This window comes from Trachinotus anak, unplaced genomic scaffold (genome assembly GCF_046630095.1).
Source record: "Trachinotus anak isolate AG129_WGS33_773 ecotype Australia unplaced genomic scaffold, CSIRO_AGI_Tana_v1 ptg000009l, whole genome shotgun sequence".
NCBI lineage: Eukaryota > Metazoa > Chordata > Actinopteri > Carangiformes > Carangidae > Trachinotus > Trachinotus anak.
The window spans coordinates 2,535,291-2,561,240 of NW_027273860.1; the positions used below are offsets into that span (position 1 = coordinate 2,535,291).

At 39.9% G+C, this 25,950-nt stretch overlaps 2 protein-coding genes and 1 long non-coding RNA gene across 9 annotated transcripts in view; 1 reads left to right on the forward strand and 2 right to left on the reverse strand.

The window, feature by feature from the left end:
* Positions 1–10,802, forward strand: part of LOC139625013 (uncharacterized) — a 22,805-nt gene extending 12,003 nt beyond the window's left edge. The window contains exon 2 of the long non-coding RNA XR_011691817.1: positions 10,723–10,802. This is a non-coding gene — a long non-coding RNA (uncharacterized lncRNA). The remainder of the gene's footprint in view (positions 1–10,722) is intronic.
* Positions 10,495–16,080, reverse strand: LOC139625009 (V-set domain-containing T-cell activation inhibitor 1-like). 4 transcript variants are annotated; one of them, XR_011691810.1, is made up of 4 exons: positions 15,548–16,080; positions 13,771–14,088; positions 12,484–12,787; positions 10,495–12,329 (listed from the first exon to the last, which is right to left on the reverse strand). XR_011691810.1 is itself a non-coding variant. In XM_071484537.1 (3 exons), the coding sequence occupies exons 1-3, from the start codon at positions 15,609–15,611 to the stop codon at positions 12,564–12,566; spliced, it is 606 nt and encodes a 201-aa protein (XP_071340638.1). In that variant the 5' UTR covers positions 15,612–16,080; the 3' UTR covers positions 12,369–12,563. The 4 variants fall into 4 exon arrangements, 1 of the variants encoding a protein (XP_071340638.1); XM_071484537.1 differs by lacking the exon at positions 10,495–12,329 and having other exon boundaries at positions 12,369–12,787; XR_011691812.1 differs by lacking the exons at positions 10,495–12,329; positions 13,771–14,088 and having other exon boundaries at positions 12,369–12,787.
* Positions 10,495–20,947, reverse strand: LOC139625006 (programmed cell death 1 ligand 1-like). Of its 4 annotated transcripts, XM_071484532.1 has the most exons (7): positions 20,056–20,946; positions 19,432–19,758; positions 18,960–19,223; positions 18,162–18,455; positions 17,897–18,007; positions 17,756–17,804; positions 16,874–17,348 (listed from the first exon to the last, which is right to left on the reverse strand). In XM_071484532.1, the coding sequence occupies exons 1-7, from the start codon at positions 20,150–20,152 to the stop codon at positions 17,327–17,329; spliced, it is 1,164 nt and encodes a 387-aa protein (XP_071340633.1). In that variant the 5' UTR covers positions 20,153–20,946; the 3' UTR covers positions 16,874–17,326. The 4 variants fall into 4 exon arrangements, with proteins under 4 accessions (XP_071340632.1, XP_071340633.1, XP_071340634.1 ...); XM_071484531.1 differs by lacking the exons at positions 16,874–17,348; positions 17,756–17,804 and adding an exon at positions 10,495–12,215 and having other exon boundaries at positions 20,056–20,947; XM_071484533.1 differs by lacking the exon at positions 17,756–17,804 and having other exon boundaries at positions 20,056–20,945.
* Between the last annotated feature and the right edge of the window lie 5,003 nt (positions 20,948–25,950).

The following is a 25,950-nucleotide window of genomic DNA, read 5'->3' on the forward strand; positions in this document are numbered from 1 at the left end:
CAATGACCACATCAGTGTTGCCCTGGAAGCTGCACGGTAAGATGCAGCTCTCCATGAAAACACAGGAGGCCTCAGTGTCTGTAACATCTGGTAAAGAGACACCAAACAAAGTTCAGTTCAGGGAAAATGGCAGCATGTGTCTTTAAACACCTTGTTCTTGATGAGTTTGCCCAAATTTATTCAACTTCACTAATGTAACTGAATTTTACCTGTTTCCAATGTTAGTTCCTGTATTAACAATAGATACAATAACAAGGAAATGTTCTTATTGACCACCTTTCTAAACAATATTACATTGTGCTGTAAAGTAACATGACCATGGATCCTCAGTAAGATCAAGTCTGTAAAATAAACTTCTAGTAAAGTAGCAATTTCTTTTGTTTTGACCTCTGACCTTTTAATAACTGATCAATGCAAAGTTCAGTGGTGTTCACTCATTGACATAATGCAGTCCAAAGCCCCTTACCCTAACCTTATCTTTCACAACTGAATGCCTCACCCTTAAATCGAGTTTTAACCCTTAAAAAGCAGTATCATATACAGGTGCTGGTCATATAATTAGAATATCGTGAAAAAGTTGATTTATTTCAGTAATTCCATTCAAAAAATGAAACTTGTATAATGTATACATTCATTCCACACAGACTGATATATTTCAAGTGTTTTTTTCTTTTAATTTTGATGATTATAACTGACAACTAATGAAAACCACAAATTCAGTATCTCAGAAAATTAGAGTATTGTGAAAAGGTTCAGTATAACTAATTAACTCAAAACACCTGCAAAGGCCTTTAAATGGTCTCTCAGTCTAGTTCTGTAGCTACACAATCATGGGGAAGACTGCTGACTTGTCAGTTGTTCAAAAGACGACCATTGACACCTTGCACAAGGAGGGCAAGACACAAAAGGTCATTGCTAAAGAGGCTGGCTGTTCACAGGGCTCTGTGTCCAAGCACATTAATAGAGAGGCGAAGGGAAGGAAAAGATGTGGTAGAAAAAAGTGTACGAGCAATAGGGATAACCGCAAACCCTGGAGAGGATTGTGAAACAAAACCCATTCAAAAATGTGGGGGAGATTCACAAAGAGTGGACTGCAGCTGGAGTCAGCGCTTCAAGAACCACCACGCACAGACGTATGCAAGACATGGGTTTCAGCTGTCGCATTCCTTGTGTCAAGCCACTCTTGAACAAAAGACAGCATCAGAAGTGACAAAAAGGACTGGACTGCTGCTGAGTGGTCCAAAGTTATGTCCTCTGATGAAAGTAAATTTTGCATTTACTTTGGAAATCAAGGTCCCAGAGTCTGGAGGAAGAGAGGAGAGGCACAGAATCCATGTTGCTTGAGGTCCAGTGTAAAGTTTCCACAGTCAGTGATGGTTTGGAGTGCCATGTCATCTGCTGGTGTTGGTCCACTGTGTTTTCTGAGGTTCAAGGTCAACGCAGCCGTCTACCAAGAAGTTTTACAGCACTTCATGCTTCCTGCTGCTGACCAACTTTTTGGAGATGCAGATTTCATTTTCCAACAGGACTTGGCACCTGCACACAGTGCCAAAGCTACCAGTACCTGGTTTAAGGACCATGGTATCCCTGTTCTTAATTGGCCAGCAAACTCGCCTGACCTTAAACCCATCGAAAATCTACGGGGTATTGTGAAGAGGAAGATGAAGATACGCCAGACCCAACAATGCAGAAGAGCTGAAGGCCACTATCAGAGCAACCTGGGCTCCCATAACACCTGAGCAGTGCCATGCCGCATTGCTGAAGTAATTCAGGCAAAAGGAGCCCCAACTAATTGAGTGCTGTACATGCTCATACTTTTCATGTTCATACTTTTCAGTTGGCCAACATTTCTAAAAATCCTTTTTTTGTATTGGTCTTAAATAATATTCTAATTTTCTGAGATACTGAATTTGGGATTTTCATTAGTTGTCAGTTATAATCATCAAAATTAAAAGAAATAAACATTTGAAATATATCAGTCTCTGTGGAATGAATGTATACATTATACAAGTTTCACTTTACTGAAATAAATCAACTTTTTCATGATATTCTAATTATATGACCAGCACCTGTATGTATGTATGTATGTAAACATCACATGAATAGAAATGGGATTAAATGGAGGTTGGGTTCTCAATCAGCTTTTTGTTGATGCTACATGTTTTTCAGTAACAAGTATTAGAAGAAGTATTATTGCCAACAATTTAACCTTTGATAGCTCCAGGAAGTATTACAAGTTCTGTTAATGATTTGTGCCTAAGATAATCATTCAGTCTGTCTATAAATAGATTATCTTATGAATGTTTTGCTTTACCACAGAAAATTTGATTTAAGTTATAAGACCCATTTGTTTTTAGTTTCTTGATGGAGATATTAGACAATGTTTTACTTCAGACATTTGTGAAAAATGTGTAAATTGTCAGTCCAGTCAATTCATCTCTTAGAAGAGATTTTCTTAGAACACTGGTAAATGACACCAAAACTACGAGACGCCTCTCTCTATTTTTGGTGATATTTGATGAACAAACCTTTACCTTTTACATTAGATTTATCTTAATTCAGTATGCTTCTATGTGTTCTTTTTTTCTTTGCTCAAAATGAAAATGAATATACAGCAGTCCTTTTTATTGTTATTCATTTTATTCAGAGGCCGATAAATAACCTTCTATGTGATTTACATGAAGACTGAAGTGTATGTATATTTTTAACATTTATATCAAGTGTGAAGAGTGAAAACACCAACATCAGTGTTGACAGAGGCAGATTAGAGACAGTGAATGACTGATGAGGTCACAGCGCCCTCTGCTGGGCAGCACTGAAAACATGGATCATCTGTTTCCAATAAAGACCAAATAAAAACAATAGAGGAAAATACCATGAAAGGGAAGTGTTGCATCTGTAGCTCAGATTATGTTCAGGTTATAGTTTTAGTTTTGTTATTTACTTATTTATTTATTTATTATTTTTAATTTACTTTTAATATACTTTTTAAATTAATTCCCTCCTCACCTGTTTAACCTATAATCCAGGGCTGTGATTGGTCGCTCAGTGACAATGAGTGAGAACAGCTGCACTGATTGGTAACAAACTCATCTTTATTGCAAAAGTTTGTACAAGCTTCTTTTATATTTACATATGTACATAGAAAACATCAAACACACATCCAGTGACGTACTGACATAGTATTTCTGAGCTCGTGTCCAAACTGCTCTGCTCTCAACCTACAACACATTTTTCTCAGTTGCTGTAAAGTGTGGAGATACAAGGTTTGCACCTGACAACATGATCTTTCACATGAAATACAAACAGGACAAACTAGTTAGAATAGTTTTTAAGGAAATACAATAACTGCAACAATAGTTCAGCGACTCAAAATAACAGCTCAGTCATTCCAACCATCTCCATTCATTGCTCTGTCTGCAGAGGGAGATCATTTCAGACCAGTGTGGCAACCATCTGTCCAATGAGTAAGGACTTTGGGTTGAAGAGGTTTCCCATTACATCCAGGTGGGAAAGACCAGGAAGACTAAAAAAGGACCAACTTCAAACTTCAGTGAAAAATTGAAAAACAGTGAACAACAGTGGCAGAAAACTGTTCTATAAGACAGTTTTGTTTTTTGTTTTTTTTATTTACCTAAAACAGCATTTATATTATTTTAGTGAATTCATTTGTCACTGTGATTAATTATTTTGCAGGTTTTTTAGACAGCAGTATCTCAGAGCTGTTTTTAGAGAGGAAGAAGAGACAAACTCCTGCAACGTGTTTCTATATCTTCTCTCTTCCACTTTAGTCAAACTGCAGTTTCAGCTGTTTTAAAACCAAAAGAGAGCAAAAATGCAAAAATATTCACAGCTGAATGAGCAATATAGTTAAAGTTCAGAAGAAAAATCTTCAGAAAACTGACTAACTGCTGAATGATTAAATTTCTCCCACTGAACCTCACCCACTTTGACCGAGGAGTTGATCAAAAACACAAAACCAGAAATCTTTCATGTGACATCATCACAAATGTTGAAACTCATGACCTGCACAGGAAGAAAATATATTTTCAACACCTGTAAAGTAGCATTTTTTATACAGAATAAATATACAATCTATATAGGCTCTGGCCTGGGGACTTTCTGTGTGGAGTTCTGTTCTTCACTAATCAGCCTGAGAAGCTTTTTCCCCCCAAACAGCTCCAGCTCTGAAGAACTGAAGATCTTCTTCACGTTGATATTCAACTTTAATCCGACTGTTCTGTTCTATTTCCCTGCAAACAAAATGAGACGAAATTCAGCAGCAGAAAACAATCAGAACAATCCCTTATTTATTCTTCTTCAGCTTAAACTTCATAAACCATCACATCATCATGACTCCTTCATTTGACTTGTTCATATTTTCTGTTTTATCTTCATTTCATTCAGTGAGTTTCATATGATGCATTTAGTTAAACTCTAGATTTGAACAGAGGAGAAAAGGTTTAATTGGTTTATTAATTAAAATGTACTATAATATGACCTGGAAAATAACTGGAGGAGATGTAAATTAGATGAAACATTAGAAAACTGATTATAACTGTTGTTCATACGGTGCAGCCGTGTTTTTCTAACACAGAAGATTTACGTAGGTGTGGGCATCGTCTGTCTTTGAGTTTCTTCCTTTCTTTCCTTTTTATATTTGGACCTGAGAGATGTTTTGAGTCCAAAAAACAACATCATCAATACAAACAACAAACAAGGAATTAATTTGAAAGTGTAGGAAGAAAATTATTTTACCTTTTTTCTGTCTACAGCACCGTACCAGGAAAAATACTGCTGCTGCTACTAAGACCAGAATGATTCCAACCTCTGCACCTATCAAGGCTCCAGTTGAATTCCCTGAAATAGAAAGAGACTCAGTCACTTGAACTTTCCCATGATGCCTCATGATGGTGTTTTCTGATGTTTGGTTGTTGCAGGTCAAACAGATATTACAGATAACATCAGTTCTCACTCATACAGACTAACAGGTCCTAACTTGATGCTGCCTCACCTGGACCTTCCTCTGTCCTCAGGAAGGTGTTGGTTATCAGTGTCTCCTCAGCATCTCTCAGCTCACAGGTGTATGTTCCCTCATGAGATGGAGATAAGTGCTGTAGCATGAGGCTGCCTGACTCTGACACACCCTTCACCTGCTGCCTCCACCCCTCTGAGACTGTGGGGGGGTCGTCAGCTCTGGTCTGGGTCAGGATGATCTGACTGTGCTTGAATCTCCAGGTGAGACTGAAGCCTGTCAGGGAGATGTTTGAGGCCGTGCAGGGGATTGTTGTTTCATTGCGTTTTTCACTGATAGAAGCTGAAATGAAATAATATTTTGATGCAGCTCTGGTTCTAATAAGAAATTCTGAACATTATCCATCATCAGAAAAACTGATCTAGAGGACAGTGTATCCTCGTCATGGTTAATAAAGTTTCATAGATGCTTACTTGGTTTAGACAAAGTGACTCTCCTGCTGTTTCTGTCAGTGCTGATGTTGCAGATGTAGCTCAGATCAGAATCACTGTGTGAAAGTATCAGAGAGCTGCTGATGTTGTAGAGCAGCTGCTCAGTTCTCTGGACTTCAGTGTTGTTCTTGAAGGTCACATTGGATGGGGGTCTGGTGGACCAGGTGAGCTCAGGCTCAGGGTAGATCCCCTCTGAGCTGCAGGTGATCCTGTTTTCATCCTGCTGAAGGTCGACTTTACGCACTGGAGCTGCAAGAAAACAAACAGAAGTGTTTCACTCCATATCTACATCTTCAGTGAAGATAAATCTGGATTTATCTTGAAATAACTACTACTGGACTCCTCAGAGTTTCTGTAGATACAGTCGTCATGTTAACGACCTCAGGTCTCGTCCTGTCTTTGTGTCTCCTCTTATTTACAGACTCTCAGTATTTTCAGCTCGGTCCTGTTTGTTTTTTAGCAGAGATCAACACAGATATTCATTTATGTGGCTCCAGGTTTTGCAGCTGTGAAAATGGCAACGGTGCATCAACACCAGTTAGTACATACATTGTTCATATACTGTATCTTATTAGTATGGAACAAGTATTTATATCATGGTATGTTTATTAAAACATAATTGGGACACAGCCTCAGTTGATGTGTGAATGTGACAGTATAATAGAAGCTTCTATATCTTAATGAGGGCAGACTAAAGAATAAAAAGACCTCTGTAATTCAACAGAGACACAAACTGCAGCATCAGATGATCATAGATTTGAATCAACACAAACTGAACATGAGAACGTTCATGAAGGAGGATTTACTGCAGGACTGTTGTATTAGACCGCTTAGTTTTAGCCAAGTGTTCCTAATAACAGTAAGTTTCTTTGAACCAATCAGCTTCATTTACCTCAACCTGAACCAGAGCAGCCACAGATCAGAACATGTTAGCAGCTCTGTTTTTGTCTTTTGTGTATTTACTGTTTCTCTTACCGTCCACCGTCAGGTTGATAAATGACTGAATCCTTCCTCTCTCGCTCCCAGTGAAGCACCTGTATCTGCCCTGGTCCTGAACCTTCACCTCTGTCAGCAGGAGGGAGGCGTTTCCTCTGGAGATCTGGTCCTTGAACAGTGATGTCCTGTTACAGAAGAGCTGGTCCTGGAGTTTGAGCAGGTCCTGGTTGTTGTAGTAGGAGTGGACATGAAGGTATCCTGTCATCTGAATCCATTCAATGACCACATCAGTGCCGCCCTGGAAGCTGCATGGTAAGATGCAGCTCTCCATGAAAACACAGGAGACCTCAGTGTCTGTAACATCTGGTAAAGAGACACCAAACAAAGTTCAGTTCAGGGAAAATGGCAGCATGTGTCTTTAAACACCTTATTCTAGATGAGTTTGACCAAATGTATTTATCTTGACTATTGTAACTGAATTTTACCTGTTTCCAATGTTAGTCCCTGTATTAACAATAGATACAATAACAAGGAAATGTTCTCATTGACCACCTTTCTAAACAATATTACATTGTGCTGTAAAGTAACATGACCATGGATCCTCAGTAAAATCAATTAATTTCTAGCAAAGTGTAAATTGATTTCATTTTGACCTCTGACCTTTTAATAACCAATCAGTGTGAAGTTCACAGTGGCTCGTCAGGTTGCATCGTGAACATCTGTGAGCTTGTTTCACATTAATAGTTTTAGAGGCCTGAAAAAGTAAAAGCCTCCTTTATTTCACAAAAAAGAAAAGACAACAGGTGAGACATGGAGCATGACTAATGCAACAGTCGTTACTCTGCAGAGTCAGAGGAAGTGAAGGCCTCATTTAACAGCTCTCACTAGCGACATCTGCTGCTGAAGTAAATGATTCGCAGCCGAATCATTCACAAACTTTTCATAAAGAACAATAAAGCTCTGCTTTCCCCTATGACCACTGTGCTCTTCATTTCACTAAATATAAACATTCATAATGTAATAAAAGATGATTTTCATTAGGTTAGGTACGTAGGTCGTGTGCTGAGAGAGAAGTTATGGTAGAGATGAGATTCAGCTAAAACCACAGGCTGGATTTTAACCTGTGACGCTGCATTTTGAAGCTCACTTTCATGGCGTGCACCTGAACAGGTGAGCCTCTGCGGTGCACCTGAACATGATTAATAACTGATTGACATCAATGAATGAATGTGATGAGGTTCAGTGCCTGTGGGGAACCCTGTGCTGTTTTTCACTGTCTGGCTTAAGGCCACTTCTCTTTTTTGCAGGCTCCATTTCTCCAACTTCTCCTAATCTAACTTCTCCTTTACCTTATTATTACTGCAACTAATAATAATAATAATAACAATAATAATAATAATAATAATAATAACAACAATAATAATGATAACAACGACAACAACAACAACAACAATAATAATAATAATAATAATAATAATAATAATAATAACAACAACAATGCTCCACTAAACAAACTCAGCTGCTAAAAACTCAACACTGACGATGCTCGGATGAAACCACCACCAACAACAACCAACAAAGTGCCAGGTGTGTTTATATCCTGATGACTTTATTTATTTAATGTGCTTATGCTCAACCTTAGTTTGTCATATTCTTCTGTGAATAAGTAACAGTGCCTTGTTTCTTTGTATCTTTATATGTTTATGATTAAAGTATTTTTTCATTAAAAAAAAAAATAAAAAAGCTGATCTTATCATGGCTCGGGTATTTCTGTCTCCGACCGCAGTCTGAGGCCGAGCTGCACTCAACTTCACACCGTCAGCGCTTCCTGTCATTTGTTATCTTCTGTATAATTTGATGGGATAGTACAGACTTTATTATTTTGTGCCCCAAACCTACAGTTTAATTTAGTTTTGTTCCTCCTGACCCAACATAAAACTTACTTAGGTGTTGACAGGAAAAAGAGAAGCTGCACAAACAGGACTTGTGGACACGCTTCATCATTATCTCTGGTTTATCAAATGTTGTTTCAGTTACTGTTATTAGTGTTTTTGCATCCGGTCATTATAATAAAAGTTGAAATAGAAACTAAACATGAGGGTTTAACGTTGAACCAGCAGGTCGCCTGTGACTCTGTTTCTTTACCCTTTATCAACTAAAAACAGGAAAAATTTCACTGACCTTGTACAGCAGAAATCACGATCCACAGAAAAGACCCGATCACCAGACCCACGGTAGAGCAGAGCTTCATCATCCTTTGAATTCTCTGTTCCATTGTTTTAACATGAGAGATTTTTTTAAAATCGAAAGCATGTAAGTTTTTACAGGAAGGACTGATCTGCCAAGTAACCAATGCTTCCACTTGCAGAACACGTTTTCATTGGTGTAAATTTAATCCAGCCCACTTGGTTTGTGGTTGATTGACACTTCCTCACTGCTGTAACTGAGTGGCGCAACTCCTGTCAGCCTTTTCTTCTTCTTCTTTTGGTTTGATTGACGATTAGAGAGAGAAACTAAATTCCTTCTATTAACCCTGTTTCTTTAAGGTACTTAATTAAGTAAATTCCCGCTGCTCCTCCTCCTCGTGGACTCCCCAGACTGAAACTAAGTCCAGCTCTCCTCAGTGCTGCTCTCAGGTGTTTTCTCTTTCCTTCATATGCCCTGTAATCCATCAACACATGCTGGACTGATTCAGGATGAATACAGTTCATACAGTTACCAGTTGGGTGTTTGCCTGTTTCATTCAGAGTGTAACTGAGTCCTGTGTGCCCTGTCCTCAGACGGGTAATGGCTGCCTCTTCTCTTCAGTTTCTGTCTCGTCTTCTTTCTCTCCCTACATGCTTATGAATACTATCCAGATGTCTTCCAGTGTCCTCTATATTCCAATACTCTTCCCATATTTCTTGCATTTGCTTCTTGATGACTGATTTACCTTCAGCTTTGCTGAGTGGAATATTGATGTCTATTGTATGTGATCTGAGTGACTGTTTAGCGAGTGTGTCGACATCTTCATTTCCTTCAACTGCAGCATGAGCAGGAGCCCAAAGGAAGCAGAGAGACACTTCCTTATTGTGCATTTTGAATTTGAACTTGTGGATTTCTAACATGATGTCTGGTCTGCAAGATTTCATTGATTTGATACTGGCAAGAGCTGCCCAACTGTCTGATGCAATCAGCGCATTATTATGGTTTTTACTTGATTTCAAGCCACTGCAATGCAAATAGGATAGCCAGGAGTTCTGCTGTGAGAACTGATGCATGATCTGTTGTTCTTTTCTTCATTGCCACCTTGCGTTGTGGGACAAAAACTGCGTCCAGTCTTGGGGTCTTTTGAACCATCAGTAAATACTAATAATTTATCAGCAAAGCAGTGTTCAATATACTTTTGTAACATCAGCCCAACTATTCCATGTTCATATTTCTTTATGAGTGTTTGGATATTGAAGTCTATTGTTGGCATTACAAACAAGCAGGGAGGAATGTCTGAGACTGGAACTGTTGGACAGTATTGTATGTTGCATAAACCTACACTTTCAGCCTTGGTGTTTCCTATCCATCCAAAACTCGTAAAGTTGGACTCATTGTGCTCCCAACAATCCTGCAGAATGGTCTTAGTAGGATGAGAGTTAGTATGACCTTCACCCAGTAAGCCGGCATTAGTTTCACTCTTCTGATTCTTAATGGCTCTTCCCCCATTTCAACTTGCTGTCCCTCATCTTATCAAAATGCTGTTTCCAGGTTAACTTCTCATCAAATAGTACACCTAGAAGTCAAATTATTCTGACTTGTTCAAGTGTTTGCCCCATATAATTTCAGTGATACTGTTTTATGACGCCTGGCAAAAAATATCACTTGTGTCTTTGCCACAGATAACTTGAAGCCCCACTCATTTGCCCACTGTTCCAACTCCTGTCAGTGTGTTATAACTGACTTTTAAACCAGCTGAAAAAACAAAAAAAATCTGTTCAACATGCAGGATTATTTCATGGGCTGTTGGCTATGAAAAGAAGACTGGACAACAAACAGATAAGTCTTTAAAAGATGGAAATAGAAACACTGAATTAAATGAGAAGCATTTATGGAACTATGGAATATTTATAGAATATTAGCTAATTTAATGCAGGGATCAAAATATACATATTAAACATTGGAAAAAATGTAGTGGTGAGATCATATTGGATTTATATCAGAAAACTATCAATTGCAGGTTTTTCTTCTTTCTATATACACATTTGTGTTATTAATGTTTATGCCTCTGACACCAAGGGACGACTCCTTAACTGAAAGTCGTGTTTTAGGAAGTTTGGGTTGTTGTTGCAGGTTTTTCCCGTGTTTCCGAGGTGTCTGGGATGCAGCATCATCGTCAGAGTCTGAGCCAATCAGAGGCAGAGGAGAGCGGGCGGGAAACATAGAGTGTGGGGCTGCCCCCGACAGTGACGGATATTTTAGCCATAACCTGTGTTCCTATACAATTATTCAATTTCATGAACAATTTCTCATCCTTCCTCTCCAGGTTACAGCAGCCAACTTAGCGCAGCTTTACCACGTGGTTATACCACAACCTCAGCTGTAACAGTGCTGACTGTGGACTGTTTTGCCAATTTTGTGATGTTGAGTTCTAAGGTGGGTTTCAACAAGGTGGCTGTCCCTCAGTCCAGCTGTCTCCCAGACCAGCACCAGGACTGCTCTCAGGTCTTATTTCATCAGCCTGAGGGAAGAGTGTCTCAGACTGATCAGAGCTTTTTTAAAGCTCAGTGAAGACTCAACTGAGGAAGACGCTGACGATGTGGAGGTTTACCGAACATCCTCTCTGTCTTTGAGGAGGTTGTAAAGAAGCTGGGAAGTGATTCAACCACCTGTGTTGAGTTATATTCCATCATTTCTACTGTCAAGCAAAAACTCACACAGAGAAGAGATCAGACCAGTTTTAAGGCTACTTCAGGAAAGTGAAGCTGCAGTGTCTCCAACACATGATGCAAACAAGGCAACGACAGATTTCACTGCATTTCCCAACACAGCAATCTCATACAGTGAGAAATGGACTGACTTTTCAGAGGACAACTGGCTGTTCTCCCCACAACCGCTCCCTCTGCACCATGGCGTGCTTTCCTTCAGCGACATTTAGAAGTAGAGATGGAACAGCATGTCATACTTCATCAGCTGGAGCCTCCAGCTCAAGAACTGAAGATCTTCTTCACTTGGTTTTCTCTAAATGAAAGTCACTGCTCAGCCGAGCCGAGATACAAGCTTCAGATTTTTTCAGTTCAGTCCTGGATCATTTTAGTTTTTGTTGATTTTCCTTCTGACCTTTTTCAGTTTTCTTTGATGAAGAAACTTCAACGCATTAATGTGTCACTGAGGTGGTGGATTTATTTGTTAAAGTTCTGTTTCCCTGCAAACAAAATGAGACGAAAAGCAGAAAACAATCAGAATAATCCCTTATTTATTCTTCTTCAGTTTAAACTTCATAAACCATCACATCATCATGACTCCTTCATTTGACTTGTTCATATTTTCTGTTTTATCTTCATTTCATTCTGTGAGTTTCATATGATGCATTTAGTTAAACTCTAGATTTGAACAGAGGAGAAAAGGTTTAATTGGTTTATTAATTAAAATGTACTATAATATGACCTGGAAAATAACTGGAGGAGATGTAAATTAGATGAAACATTAGAAAACTGATTATAACTGTTGTTCATACGGTGCAGCCGTGTTTTTCTAATACAGAAGATTTATGTATGTATGGGCATCGTCTGTCTTTGCTTTTCTCTTCCTTTCTTTCCTTTTTGTATTTGGACCTGAGAGATGTTCTGAGTCCAAAAAACATCATCGTCGTTTCAAACAATGACCTATCCGGTAAATTACTTTAAAGACCAAAAAGACACCAAACACCACTCCGCCTGTAATGGCTCCAGTTGAATTCCCTGAAATAGAAAAAGACTCAGTCACTTGAACTTTCCCATGATGCCTCATGATGGTGTTTTCTGATGTTTGGTTGTTGCAGGTCAAACAGATATTACAGATAACATCAGTTCTCACTCATACAGACTAACAGGTCCTAACTTGATGCTGCCTCACCTGGACCTTCCTCTATCCTCAGGAAGGTGTTGGTTATCAGTGTCTCCTCAGCATCTCTCAGCTCACAGGTGTATGTTCCCTCATGAGATGGAGATAAGTGCTGTAGCATGAGGCTGCCTGACTCTGACACACCCTTCACCTGCTGCCTCCACCCCTCTGAGACTGTGGGGGGGGTCGTCAGCTCTGGTCTGGGTCAGGATGATCTGACTGTGGTTGAAGCTCCAGGTGAGACTGAAGCCTGTCAGGGAGATGTTTGAGGCTGTGCAGGGGATTGTTGCTTCAGAGCTGGAGCTGTTGATGGAAGCTGTAATGATACACAAAAATACACAAAAATAATTTTTGAGATTCTGAATTTCTGTAAATCCTCTACAGGATAAACAAAGAAACAAAACAAATTAACAGAACAGATCATTGATGCACAGATGAACCAAACATAAAACAGACACAAAATTAAAAGTGTACAGAGAAAACTCTGCACAGTAAGTCACTCTAGTCTGATTCCTCCAGAGCTGTCTGATGGTTAGAAAAGTGGGTCAGTCCAGAGTCCTGGGTTTGATTGGTGACCCAGTGGTTTTCTACCTATTGGTTTGTTTTAAAACACTTACTCATTTTAAACAAAGTGGCTCTCCTGCTGTTTCTGTCAGTGCTGATGGTGCAGATGTAGCTCAGATCAGAATCACTGTGTGAAAGTATCAGAGAGCTGCTGATGTTGTAGAGCAGCTGCTCAGTTCTCTGGACTTCAGTGTTGCTCTTGAAGGTCACATTGGATGGGGGTCTGGTGGACCAGGTGAGCTCAGGCTCAGGGTAGATCCCCTCTGAGCTGCAAGATAAATCTGGATTTATCTTGAAATAAATGTCCATCTACTGGACTCCTCAGAGTTTCTGTAGATACAGTCGTCACTTTACGACCTCAGGTCTTGTCCTGTCTTTGTGTCTCCTCTTATTTACAGACTCTCAGTATTTTCAGCCGTAATAGAAGCTTCTATATCTTAATGAGGGCAGACTAAAGAATAAAAAGACCTCTGTAATTCAACAGTGACACAAACTGCAGCATCAGATGATCATAGATTTGAATCAACACAAACTGAACATGAGAACGTTCATGAAGGAGGATTTACTGCAGGACTGTTGTATTAGACCACTTAGTTTTAGCCAAGTGTTCCTAATAACAGTAAGTTTCTTTGAACCAATCAGCTTCATTTACCTCAACCTGAACCAGAGCAGCCACAGATCAGAACATGTTAGCAGCTCTGTTTTTGTCTTTTGTATATTTACTGATTCTCTTACCGTCCACCGTCAGGTTGATAAATGACTCAGTCCTTCCTCTCTCGCTGCCAGTGTAGCACCTGTATCTGCCCTGGTCCTGAACCTTCACCCCTGTCAGCAGGAGGGAGGCATTTCCTCTGGAGATCTGGTCCTTGAACAGTGATGTCCTGTTTCTGAAGTGCTGGTCCTGGTGTTTGAGCTGGTCCTGGTTGTGGTAGTAGGAGTGGACGTCATCTTCTGCCATCTTCCAGTGGATGACTAAGTCACTGCCAGTCTGGAAGCTGCACGGTAAGATGCAGCTCTCCATGAAAACACAGGGGACCTGAGTGTCTGTAACATCTGGTAAAGAGACACCAAACAAAGTTCAGTTCAGGTGAATCCAGGTGAGCTGTAACACTAACAGCCCGGTCCTGATGCCAAGGCCCAGCTCTCCTTCGAAGAGCTGAAAACGCAGACTGAACGCCTTCAGCCACACCTGCAGTGGCCTAACCAGGACAAACAGCAGCTGCAGCAGCAAATCAGGAGTGTCACGATCAAAATCACCACAAGATGGAGACCTCGATCCCTGGATGTTAAGAGTTTCGAGATTAAATAATTGGCAATGAACTGGAGAGCAAGGAATTAATTCACCTGGATTCAAGTTATGTTTGAAAAGGCAAATATGACGTGGGAGAAATGAAAGGTGCACCTCCACTGTTGATTACTCCAAAATCTGATTTCAGACCATCTCAACACCAGAATCCTCTAAAACCTGAGGCTGTCCAAGGTGGATCAATGTCCCCAGTGAAAACTCTCCTGTGTGCACATCTGTTTTCCCTGTAAAAAAAAAAAAACTGTGACAAAGGACAACCAGCTGAGCGGCGCTTTGTGTGAGACTTACAAGCAGTGAATGCAGCAATCCGTGCACGAGCGCCAGAGCTGCCAAACCCACAAACCATCCTGACTCCAGCGCTGCCAGGCAGTACATTTTTCTCAGTGACTGATTTGGCTGACACATTTTTTTTAGCACCGAGGTTCATGCAGACATACAAAACCAGTTTCTTATTTCTTACAGCTGCTTATTTCTGCTGGAAGGAGTCAGAACGGATTCACCACCGACTTTTTGTTTGTTTATATTTTATTTTCAGTAACTGGGAGGAGCTCGCATCAGGATTTAAAACCTAAACATGTGTCAGCTGCAGCTTGCACCACAAGATCTTACACATGATTTATACTGATTTTCCAATGGAAAACGAAAGTGTGTAGCACAGACTACACTCTGTGTGTGTGTGTGTGTCTGTGTGTGTGTGTAAATGTGTCCTGACAGGTTCTGCAAGGTTAAAGTTATGTCTTGAAAGATATGCAAAGCATTCACTCTGTTTCTAAACAGACTATTGTGTCATGTTCTGACTTAACCACTTGACATTTGACTTTATAATGTATATTTGACGTTAGAAAGCACCTTTGTTTATATCTTTGTGTAGATATTAGACATGTTGTTTTTATAAAACCTCATGCAAAGTCTGTGTGTTTGTACATTAAAAACAATCGGAGTAAGAGTGGGTCTGTGCAACCTCATGCAGCCAAATATTGTTCAAACCAACACAATGTTACTTTAAACTCCAGGGGAGATCCTGAACTGTTCACAAATGCAAGAAAAACACATCTCTCCCTCCACCACAAACTGGAAATCCATTGTGCAGGAGTTTGTTATGATAAACTTCAAAATGAAACTGAAAGACATGTCTGTGATTTTGTTTAGATGTAGATATCGTTTAGATCAAAACAACATCAGATTGGCTGTGAACGCCTCACTCACCTCCTCTGGTTAAAATCCACAGAAAAGCTAGGAACAGAAAAGCAACACACTTGATTCCTGTCATCTCAAGTTTGAACTGTTTGCAGCAGCAAAAGTCCACGAGGGAGAAAAACAGAAAAAACTAGTGGGAGTTCACCACCCTTGTTTCCAGCAAAGAGGAAACAGGGAGCAACAGCAGTCAAGGAAAAAACATGAAAAGAAAAGGGAGTGGCACAGTGAGGACACTGATTCAATCAGGAACCGGAAAATATTTAACATACCTTGATCTCTCCATAATATCCTTTGTCACCAAGACTTCTGCGAGAATAAGCAATATTAGCTCTCTCAGTTTTTTCTGCATTCACTGTCCAGACATATGGACCTGCAGAGGAGGTTTGTACTGTAGTGTAGTGAATAGTCGACAAGAAAAACAAATCCTGACCATTGTGTTTGGAGTAGATACAGCAGAGATTAACTCAGGAAACAGGAAACATTCCTCTGACTCCGTTTGTTTAGCAGTGGAAGGAGTGAGAATTCGTTTTTGATGAATCATCTTTGACTAAGTGTTGCTCTGTTTCTGTCTTTAGCTTCTTAAACCTTCACCAGGTATGTTAACACTGACTCAAGCAAACACCTGTTTTCTATGTAAAGATAAACTGTAGTAAGGTTGTGGTGTCCTGAGAAGAGGATCAACTCCCACCCTGTGTGTGTGTGTTGTCATCTGAGTTTCTCTGGTCTTTGTTTGGTAGCTGGTCGTCCCCCAGGGGTCCTGGGACGTTCAAACCCTTTCTGTAATAAAACATCTCAAAGCAAAGACCTTGTCAAATGGGGTCTGTTGTCTAATTTGTGTCAGTCTGATGTGAAAATGGTTGAGAACCATTGTGTTAGTGCATGTGAGTCCCCCCACCACCTCCCTCCAGCTACCAGAATTTACTCCACTGAGGAAACCCATTTTATCTAAAAAGGAAGAGATAAGACCAGAGAGCAGGCAGACTACTGGCTCAAATCCTGGTCCTGGACTGTCAAAGCATCCAGAAAGTTTTTAAAGTTTTTACAGGCTCCATCAGTGTCATTTATCAATCATTTGTCAAAATCAATGATTCAGATCAGCATCAAATTATGTCGCAGTCAAGCTGTGATTCTCTTTGTAAATAAGACTCAAAGTTTCTCAGTCTCTGTCTATAATGTGACGTTTTTATGTGACACAGTTGTTGTGTTAAGTTGTTAGTTTTAACATCATCTGACTGATAACAGTTTGTTCTGTTTGAGGAACCTGCTCAACTTTTTAGGGTTTTCACCCTCTTATGATTAAAATCCCAAATTCATACAAAAATATGTCAACACATGTTTGTGTGTTGTGTGTTTTAATCAAATTAAAAATCAGAACACGATTGTGTACATTTAACAAAAGTCTTAAGAGAGTCTTTATCTCTTTGTCAACTCTTACAATTCAATTTCTGCTGTTTTGAATTTCTGCTATTTCAGTTTGTCTGACTTGTGTTTGTTACAAACAGACAGAAGCTTCGTAACTGCTCCTCAGAAACCTGTAGGAGACGCCATGGAGGATACATCCATCTTTACATAGAGTCAGTGGGTAGGACAACATGTACTTCATGGGCTGGAGTCTGTGTCCTTCAAAAAGAAGCACTTTGTAGCGCAGAAACAGTGCAGTGCAGAGCGTCAGGGTCAAAGTGCAAAGTGGCCCCAGTCAATTAACATAATACTCTTCAGTGTAACCAGAGTCTTTATTTCCTTCACGTCCTTTCCGGTCTGTATGAGGTTTGAGACCTCACTCCATTTTTATGTTCTAACATTAATTTCCCTGCAAATAAAATGAAATAAAATTCAGCATCAGAAATATATAAAGGTAAAATCAAAGATACAACTTCTGCAGAGCAAAATAAACCTTCACACCATCATGATTCCTTCATTTGATTTTATATTTTACTATCATTTTATTCATTTAGTTTCATGTTTTCATATTAATTTAGTAAAACTTTTCTTCCGTCTGATGCTCAGACTTTGACTGAGATCATCTTTTTAGCTGAGACAGCTGTTAATGTCAAACTAGATTTCAGCTGTGAGGAAAAGGTTAAATTGATTTATTAATCTCAACATGCTCTCGAAAAACAACTGTGAGAAATACAAAGGAGACATCACAGTAGAGAACTGGTTATAACTTTAGTTCATAGTGTAGCAGTGCTTTTCTAATACAAACAAGTTAATTACGTTTGGTTTTCAACTTTTTTTGATTCTCTGATGTTGTTTCTCTGTTGATCTGAGAGATTTTTAGTTTCAAAACACATCATCATCAATACAGACAACAAACAAGAAGTTAATTAAAAAGTGTAGGAAGAACATTTTTTTTACCTTTTTTCTTTCTACACCTCCGCACCAGGAGAACTGCTTCTGCTGCAAAGACTAAGACTGAAATGGCTCCAACCATCCCACATATCATGCATCCAATGCCGGTTGAATTCCCTGAAATAGAAAAAGACTCAGTCACTTGAACTTTCCCATGATGCCTCATGATGGTGTTTTCTGATGTTTGGTTGTTGCAGGTCAAACAGATATTACAGATAACATCAGTTCTCACTCATACAGACTAACAGGTCCTAACTTGATGCTGCCTCACCTGGACCTTCCTCTATCCTCAGGAAGGTGTTGGTTATCAGTGTCTCCTCAGCATCTCTCAGCTCACAGGTGTATGTTCCCTCATGAGATGGAGATAAGTGCTGTAGCATGAGGCTGCCTGACTCTGACACACCCTTCACCTGCTGCCTCCACCCCTCTGAGACTGTGGGGGGGTCGTCAGCTCTGGTCTGGGTCAGGATGATCTGACTGTGGTTGAAGCTCCAGATCAGACTCTTAAAGGAGGTGGTTGAGCACGTGCAGGGGATTGTTGTTACACTGATAGAAGCTGAAAATGCTAAACATGCAACACAGAAAAATGCAAACATGAAAAAAGTTAAATATTTTTTCCAGACTCAGATAAGATTGTAGCCATTTTATCCAAAAAGCTAATATCAGTTTAAGTCTGTGCTTTATTTTGAATATTTTCACTGCTTTATCTCTCCATCAAACAGGCCTTTACTTTGGAGCGATTTGTTTGTGAACCGTTGAAGTACTGTGCAGGTGGAACTACACTGTATCCCTCCACAGGTCATCTGTGGGCTAAACATAGGTTCACTTGTGCCCAGGAATACAGTAGTTTATAGTTAATAAATATAGTTCCAAAGTAAAGAGCTGTTTGACTGCAAAGTGTTTTAACTGCAGCTATTGTAAATACTGTTGAGAGTTGAATCTAAAATCTCTGAATTGAAGAGAAATAGAAGAATAAAGTAGCATGACATGGATCTGCTGAAGTAAAGAACATCACATTTGTACTTCAGTTACAAGTAAAAGTACTTAGTTATTTTCCACCACTACTGACTTGGTTTAAAAGTGACTGTCCTGCTGTTTCTGCGAGTGCTGATGGTGCAGATGTAGCTCAGATCAGAATCACTGTGTGAAAGTATCAGAGAGCTGCTGATGTTGTAGAGCAGCTGCTCAGTTCTCTGGACTTCAGTGTTGTTCTTGAAGGTCACACTGGATGGGGGTCTGGTGGACCAGGTGAGCTCAGGCTCAGGGTAGATCCCCTCTGAGCTGCAGGTGATCCTGTTTTCTACCTGCTGGAGGTCGACTTTACCGACTGGAGCTGCAAGAAAACAAAAAAATCAGTTTGTTCTGAGGTGGTGATGTGTGGGATCTCAGGAACTGTGGCGGCGTCTTCAGTGTTATACGTGGATTAAAGATAAAATGTCCATCTACTGGACTCCTCAGAGTTTCTGTAGATACAGTCGTCATGTTAACGACCTAGCAACTCTGTTTTTGTCTTTTGTATATTTACTGTGTGTTTCTCTTACCTTCTACTTTCAGGTTGATAAATGAATCCTTGTTTCCGCTGATGGTGCTGGTGTAGCACTTGTATCTGCCCTGGTCCTGAACCTTCACCCCTGTCAGTAGGAGGGAGGTGTTTCCTCTGGAGATCTGGTCCTTGAACAGTGATGTCCTGTTTCTGAAGTGCTGGTCCTGGAGTTTGAGCTGGTCCTGGTTGTGGTAGAAGGAGTGGACAGGACGGTCTCCTGCTGAGACCTGAATCCAGTGGATGACCACATCAGCACCAGCTGTAAAGCTACACGGTAAGATGCAGCTCTCCATGAAATCACAGGAGACCTGAGTGTCTGTATCATCTGGTGAAGAGACACCAAACAAAGGTCAGTTCAGGTGAATCCAGGTGAGCTGTAACACTAACATAACAGAAGTTTACTTGACATTCAGAGACTTCCTAATGTTGGCTCCTGTATTAACACGATGGAAATCCATTGTGTTCAAATCAGTAAAATTCAGCAGCAGGTGCTTTTGATGAACTACTGAACTAACCCAAAATGAAACTGAGAGGCAGTAAACTACAATACAACAAACCAAGTTTAAACATGTCTGATTTTAGATCAGAATAAGTTCAGATTGGCTTCAAACACATCACTCACCTCCTCTGATTAAAATCAGAAAAGCCAGGAGCAGAAAAGCAACACACTTGATTCCTGTCATCTCGAGTTTGAACTGTTTGCAGCAGGAAAAGTCCATGAGGGAGAAAAACAGAAAAAACTAGTGGGAGTTCACCACCCTTGTTTCCAGCAAAGCGGTCAAGAAAAAAAAACAGAAGAAAAGGGAGTGGCACAGTGAGGACACTGATTCAATCAGGAACCAGAAAATATTTAACATACCTTGATCTCTCCATAATATCCTTTGTCACCAAGACTTCTGCGAGAATAAGCAATATTAGCTCTCTCAGTTTTTTCTGCATTGACTGTCCAGACATATGGACCTGCAGAGGAGGTTTGTACTGTAGTGTAGTGAATAGTCGACAAGAAAAACAAATCCTGACCATTGTGTTTGGAGTAGATACAGCAGAGATTAACTCAGGAAACAGGAAACATTCCTCTGACTCCGTTTGTTTAGCAGTGGAAGGAGTGAGAATTTGTTTTTGATGAATCATCTTTGACTAAGTGTTGCTCTGTTTCTGTCTTTAGCTTCTTAAACCTTCACCAGGTATGTTAACACTGACTCAAGCAAACACCTGTTTTCTATGTAAAGATAAACTGTAGTAAGGTCGTGGTGTCCTGAGAAGAGGATCAACTCCCACCCTGTGTGTGTGTGTTGTCATCTGAGTTTCTCTGGTCTTTGTTTGGTAGCTGGTCGTCCCCCAGGGGTCCTGGGACGTTCAAACCCTTTCTGTAATAAAACATCTCAAAGCAAAGACCTTGTCAAATGGGGTCTGTTGTCTAATTTGTGTCAGTCTGATGTGAAAAAGGTTGAGAACCATTGTGTTAATGCATGTGAGTCCCCCCACCACCTCCCTCCAGCTACCAGAATTTACTCCACTGAGGAAACCCATTTTATCTAAAAGGAAGAGATAAGACCAGAGAGCAGGCAGACTACTGGCTCAAATCCTGGTCCTGGACTGTCAAAGCATCCAGAAAGTTTTTAAAGTTTTTACAGGCTCCATCAGTGTCATTTATCAATCATTTGTCAAAATCAATGATTCAAATCAGCATCAAATTATGTCTGAGTCAAGCTGTGATTCTCTTTGTAAACAAGAGTCAAAGTGTCTCAGTCTCTTTCTTATAATGTGATGTTTTTACGTGACACAGTTGTTGTTTAAAGACTTCAGTTTTAACATCATCTGACTGATGACAGCTTGTTCTGTTTAAGGAACCTGTTCAACCTTTTAGGGTTTTCATCCTCTTAAGATCAAAATCCCAAATTCATACAAAAATATGTCAACAGAGGTTTTAATAAATATGTTTTAATAAAAGCAGTTGCACCAAAAAAGTTCATAAAACTTAAGTTCGTCATTGATTATTAAAAAGCACAAATACAAAAATCAGAACATGACAGTACCAAAAAAACCTTCATTTTAATTTTTCTGAAAAGTTGGCAAAAGCAAACAAGGATTAGTGTTTGCTTCTGTCTCTGAGTTATAATTTTATTCTTCTTTCTTCTTCACTGTTTAGTGCAAGTGAAGCATAAGAACCTGAGCTTGGACGTTGAACCTGGAGCCAAGCAGCGACCTCTGGGGCTGCAAAATAAAGCCAGAATGGAAGAGCCAAAACCTGCAGGTCCTCCGATGACCTCTAGAGTCTGGCTCCAACACTGAGTCAACCCTCAACCCCCAAAGACTGTTGTTAAAATGCCCAACTTTACAGCAGAAATACTATATCACCACAGTGAAAATGTATATAAATGTAGATATTTATATATATTATAAATTTTACACACATTTATAATTATACTATGTCTATAAATTAACAGAACATTAGGGCAGTAGTTTTTCAGTGCTCCCTCACTCTCACCTTCTCACTCTCTCTCACTCTGAACGAGGGTAATCAAAAATCATTTTTCCGATCGCTCAACAACTCTCCATAATTATTATTATTGATTATCAAAGGTGAAGTCAATGTAGCAGTTCAGCGAGGTAGTGTCATGCACAGATCAGGTGATGCAAGAGGTCCGTCAACTCATTCCTGATGGTTATATTATGGCTGGTTGGGAGGACTGTTAACAGAGCAGGCCAAGTTCTCCCCACAGACTGTCCTCCGCTGACTGTACAGGTGAATTATCATATAATTTACCTGTTTAAATTTGATTAAGGCTTAAAATTATGTATGATTGAGGGCGTGGCAGCTTTGAGTGGCAGGTGGGTGAGCGTATGCTCGCCACAAACCGCCATGAAAAAACACATGCTCCACCTCTTTGCCCGTTTTTGGAGTTAGGTGGAATCAGGCGCTGCCAAGACGGCAACAGCAGAGCAGCCCACTCTGAGCTTCAAAACTGCTCCTCAGAAACCTGTGGCAGACGTCGTCAGCAGCATGTCGAACTTCATGAGCTGGAGTCTGTCTCCTTCAAAATAATCTCTGCTTCGCACTTCGTAGTGCAGCAGCAGTGTAGTGCAGAACGTCAGGGTCAAAGTGCAAACTGTCCTTTATTAATCAGCCTGAGAAGATTGGGCCTGTCACAAGGCTCCAAAGAGCTGATTCACTTGGTTTTCTGTAAGTAAAAGTCTTAACTTCAGGTAATTTCAGTTTAATACTGGACCATTTTGGTTTGGCAATTTTCCCTCTGGACCTTTTCAAGTTTGTGTGAAGACAAAACCACAAAGGACAGACCAGAAAGTGTGTCTACTCCACAGCTGTGCATCATCTAATCCCTCAGTGTCCAGTGGAGAGGTTTGTTCGTCTTGAGCTCTTCTTTACAGTTTGTTCAGTTCAAATGACCTGAATGTGTCCACAGTTATTTAACACATCTCTCCTCGGTCTAATACGAGGCTGTTTCTTTCATGACTGTGAGTGGAGAGTGAGTCTCTGCAGGGTTTTTCACCATTTGGATGAGACCTTTTGCAGAAAAAAGAAATAAAATTCAGCATCAGAATATTCTATCTTCATCTCATTACAGTAACTATTTACAGTTTTGCCATTGTTACATAGATGTGTATGTAGACAGCTGTTAATGCTAATGTAGCTATGCAGCATTAGCAAAACTTACAAATGGCTCATTTAAGTGAGTTCAGAGTTTTCATATCATGTATTTAGTTAAACTTTGCTTCTAGTCGTCTGACATTCACACGCTGACATCATCTTTTTACCTGAGACAGCAGATAGTGTCAAACTAGATTTCAACTCAGGAAAAAATTACTTACATTGGTACTTCTACATCCTCTTCTCTCTTGTTTCTCCGTTGACCTGAGAGATGTTTTGGTCCAAAACACAACATCATTAATACAAACAACAAACAAGAAATAAACTTAAAAGTGTAGGTGTATTATTTTTACCTTTTTTCAGTGTACACCACCATAACAGGAAAATTGCCGCTGCTACTAAGACTAAGACCAAAATGACTCCAACCACTCCGCCTATAATGGCTCCAGTTGAATTCCCTGAAATAGAAAAAGACTCAGGAACTTGAACTTTCCCATGATGCCTCATGATGGTGTTTTCTGATGTTTGGTTGTTGCAGGTCAAACAGATATTACAGAACATCAGTTCTCACTCATACAGACTAACAGGTCCTAACTTGATGCTGCCTCACCTGGACCTTCCTCTATCCTCAGGAAGGTGTTGGTTATCAGTGTCTCCTCAGCATCTCTCAGCTCACAGGTGTATGTTCCGTTATGAGATGGAGATAAGTGCTGTAGCATGAGGCTGCCTGACTCTGACACACCCTTCACCTGCTGCCTCCACCCCTCTGAGACTGTGGGGGGGTCGTCAGCTCTGGTCTGGGTCAGGATGTTCTGACTGTGGTTGAATCTCCAGATCAGACTCTTAAAGGAGGTGGTTGAGGCCGTGCAGGGGATTGATGCTTCAGTGTATAAACCACTGATAGAAGCTGAAATGAAATAATATTTTGATGCAGCTCTGGTTCTAATAAGAAATTCTGAACATTATCCATCATCAGAAAAACTGATCTAGAGGACAGTGTATCCTCGTCATGGTTAATAAAGTTTCATAGATGCTTACTTGGTTTAGACAAAGTGGCTCTCCTGCTGTTTCTGTCAGTGCTGATGGTGCAGATGTAGCTCAGATCAGAATCACTGTGTGAAAGTATCAGAGAACTTCTGATGCTGTAGAGCAGCTGCTCAGTTCTCTGGACTTCAGTGTTGTTCTTGAAGGTCACACTGGATGGGGGTCTGGTGGACCAGGTGAGCTCAGGCTCAGGGTAGATCCCCTCTGAGCTGCAGGTGATCCTGTTTTCTACCTGCTGGAGGTCGACTTTACCAACTGGAGCTGCAAAAGATTGATTCACTTTAGGAAAATATTTTTGAGGTTGATAATGTGGGAGAAAGTGATGGTGCTATGTTTGATGCTCAGGCTTTGACTGACCTGATCAAACAGTAATGAAGCATATTTCCATAGAGTTTCTGTTTCCTTTTTAGAGAATGGAGAATAATTTGTTCCATATTTCACACTTATTATGGAGGTGCTCCAGGTCCTTCACACTTCAAATGACATTTGCACCATCAAAGCCTCTGCAGTATAATGCTCCTTACAATATGATAATTAATAAACTGAGGGAATAAATTAGTAGGCAGTGGTGAATGTTTTCTTTGAATGTGCAATATTTATACAGCACTTGAACTTCAGCCTTTCGAAGCAGACAACTTTTATTACTTTTTATAAGGAAGAGGGATAAGTTTACAAGCTAAATGGAAAGTAATTAAAACATTCCTGCACTGTTTTACTCAGTTTTAACCACCAGTAAATTGTAAGTTTAAAGTACGTAAGCAGAAAGAAAGTACTCTTATTACCTCTGTTCTTTAAAAACAAAGCAGAAATGTAACATTTATCACGATTTTTTTTTTCATAATTTATTTCTGCAGCGAAACAAGGGAATAAAAAAAAGTTTATATTTATATCTAAAATATAAATGACATTGCACAGGCATGAATGAATTTAGAGTAAGTGTGAAGGACAAACCTTCTGAACATTCTTGACCACAACACTGGCTTATTGTGTGGTTTCTTTGTGAGTGGAAGAAGGTTTGTTGTGTCCTTATCTGCACCTTGCATGTGACCTTGCATGACTATCAGGCTTCTCCGGGAATGGCATGTTATCAGCGAGGTTTCTGTGTGCTGTGTCTGGGACCTCTCAACACACATTGTGTTTTCACACACCTTCTGTTTACACTGGAAAACATTTTAAAGAAACTATTTCTAAGTTTTGCTCTTGCTACATAGCCAGTATTAGCATTAGCAGCAGTCTGTGAGAAACATTGTGAGTTCAGCCTCAAACTTTATTCCTTTACCTACCCTTGTTTTAATTCTATTTCTATCACTTCTTCTACTGAAATTAGCATGCTAACCAGTGAACCAGCCTCATCACTTTCCAATACCGAGTCACAGTAGCTTCCAGGCTGCCCTGAAGAAGTAGCTGCTCAGAGGACGTATTATAACCTCTTATATTGTAAATGCAATGGCTGAAGCTCTTGCTAAGAAACAGCTACTGGCTATGTAGCAATAGGAAAACTTTAGCTCCTTATTTAAAAATATACTGTAAGTTTTCCTTTAAATGTGTCCCCTGCTCTTTAGTTTTTGTCAAATTCACTGACCTGAAAAGTTTAAGGGTCCAGTAAAGTATTAACACTTGTCTTAAGACCTTAAGTGTGTGGTCACATGTTGTCGGGGCCTTACACACCAACCTGACACTGTCTCCTTCCTCTAAACCAAGCCGCATTTTGTTCTGTACTGATTGGATCAACACAAGTTTTGGGAAATTAGCGACTAGAGAAGAAATTTTGTGGTTTCTAACTAATTCATTGTGCTTTTCTTCAGCTTTATTTTACTGTTTAATGCAAACTGAGCACCGCAACATATGCACACATACACATTT

Bases quoted from the DNA above. Each gene is read 5' to 3' on its own strand.
- LOC139625009 (XM_071484537.1), bottom strand. From the start codon at position 15,611: ATGACAGGAATCAAGTGTGTTGCTTTTCTGTTCCTAGCTTTTCTGTGG. The intron at 14,089-15,547 runs GTGAGTGAGGCG...TCTCTTTACCAG, and splicing joins GTGGATTTTAACCAGAGGAG to ATGTTACAGACACTCAGGTC. The intron at 12,788-13,770 runs GTAAGAGAATCA...GTATCATTACAG, and splicing joins TATCAACCTGACGGTGGACG to CTTCCATCAACAGCTCCAGC.
- LOC139625006 (XM_071484531.1), bottom strand. From the start codon at position 20,152: ATGGACTTTTCCTGCTGCAAACAGTTCAAACTCGAGATGACAGGAATC. The intron at 19,759-20,055 runs GTGAGTGATGTG...TCTCTTCACCAG, and splicing joins TCTGATTTTAATCAGAGGAG to ATGATACAGACACTCAGGTC. The intron at 18,456-18,959 runs GTCAGTAGTGGT...TTGCATGTTTAG, and splicing joins GACAGTCACTTTTAAACCAA to CATTTTCAGCTTCTATCAGT.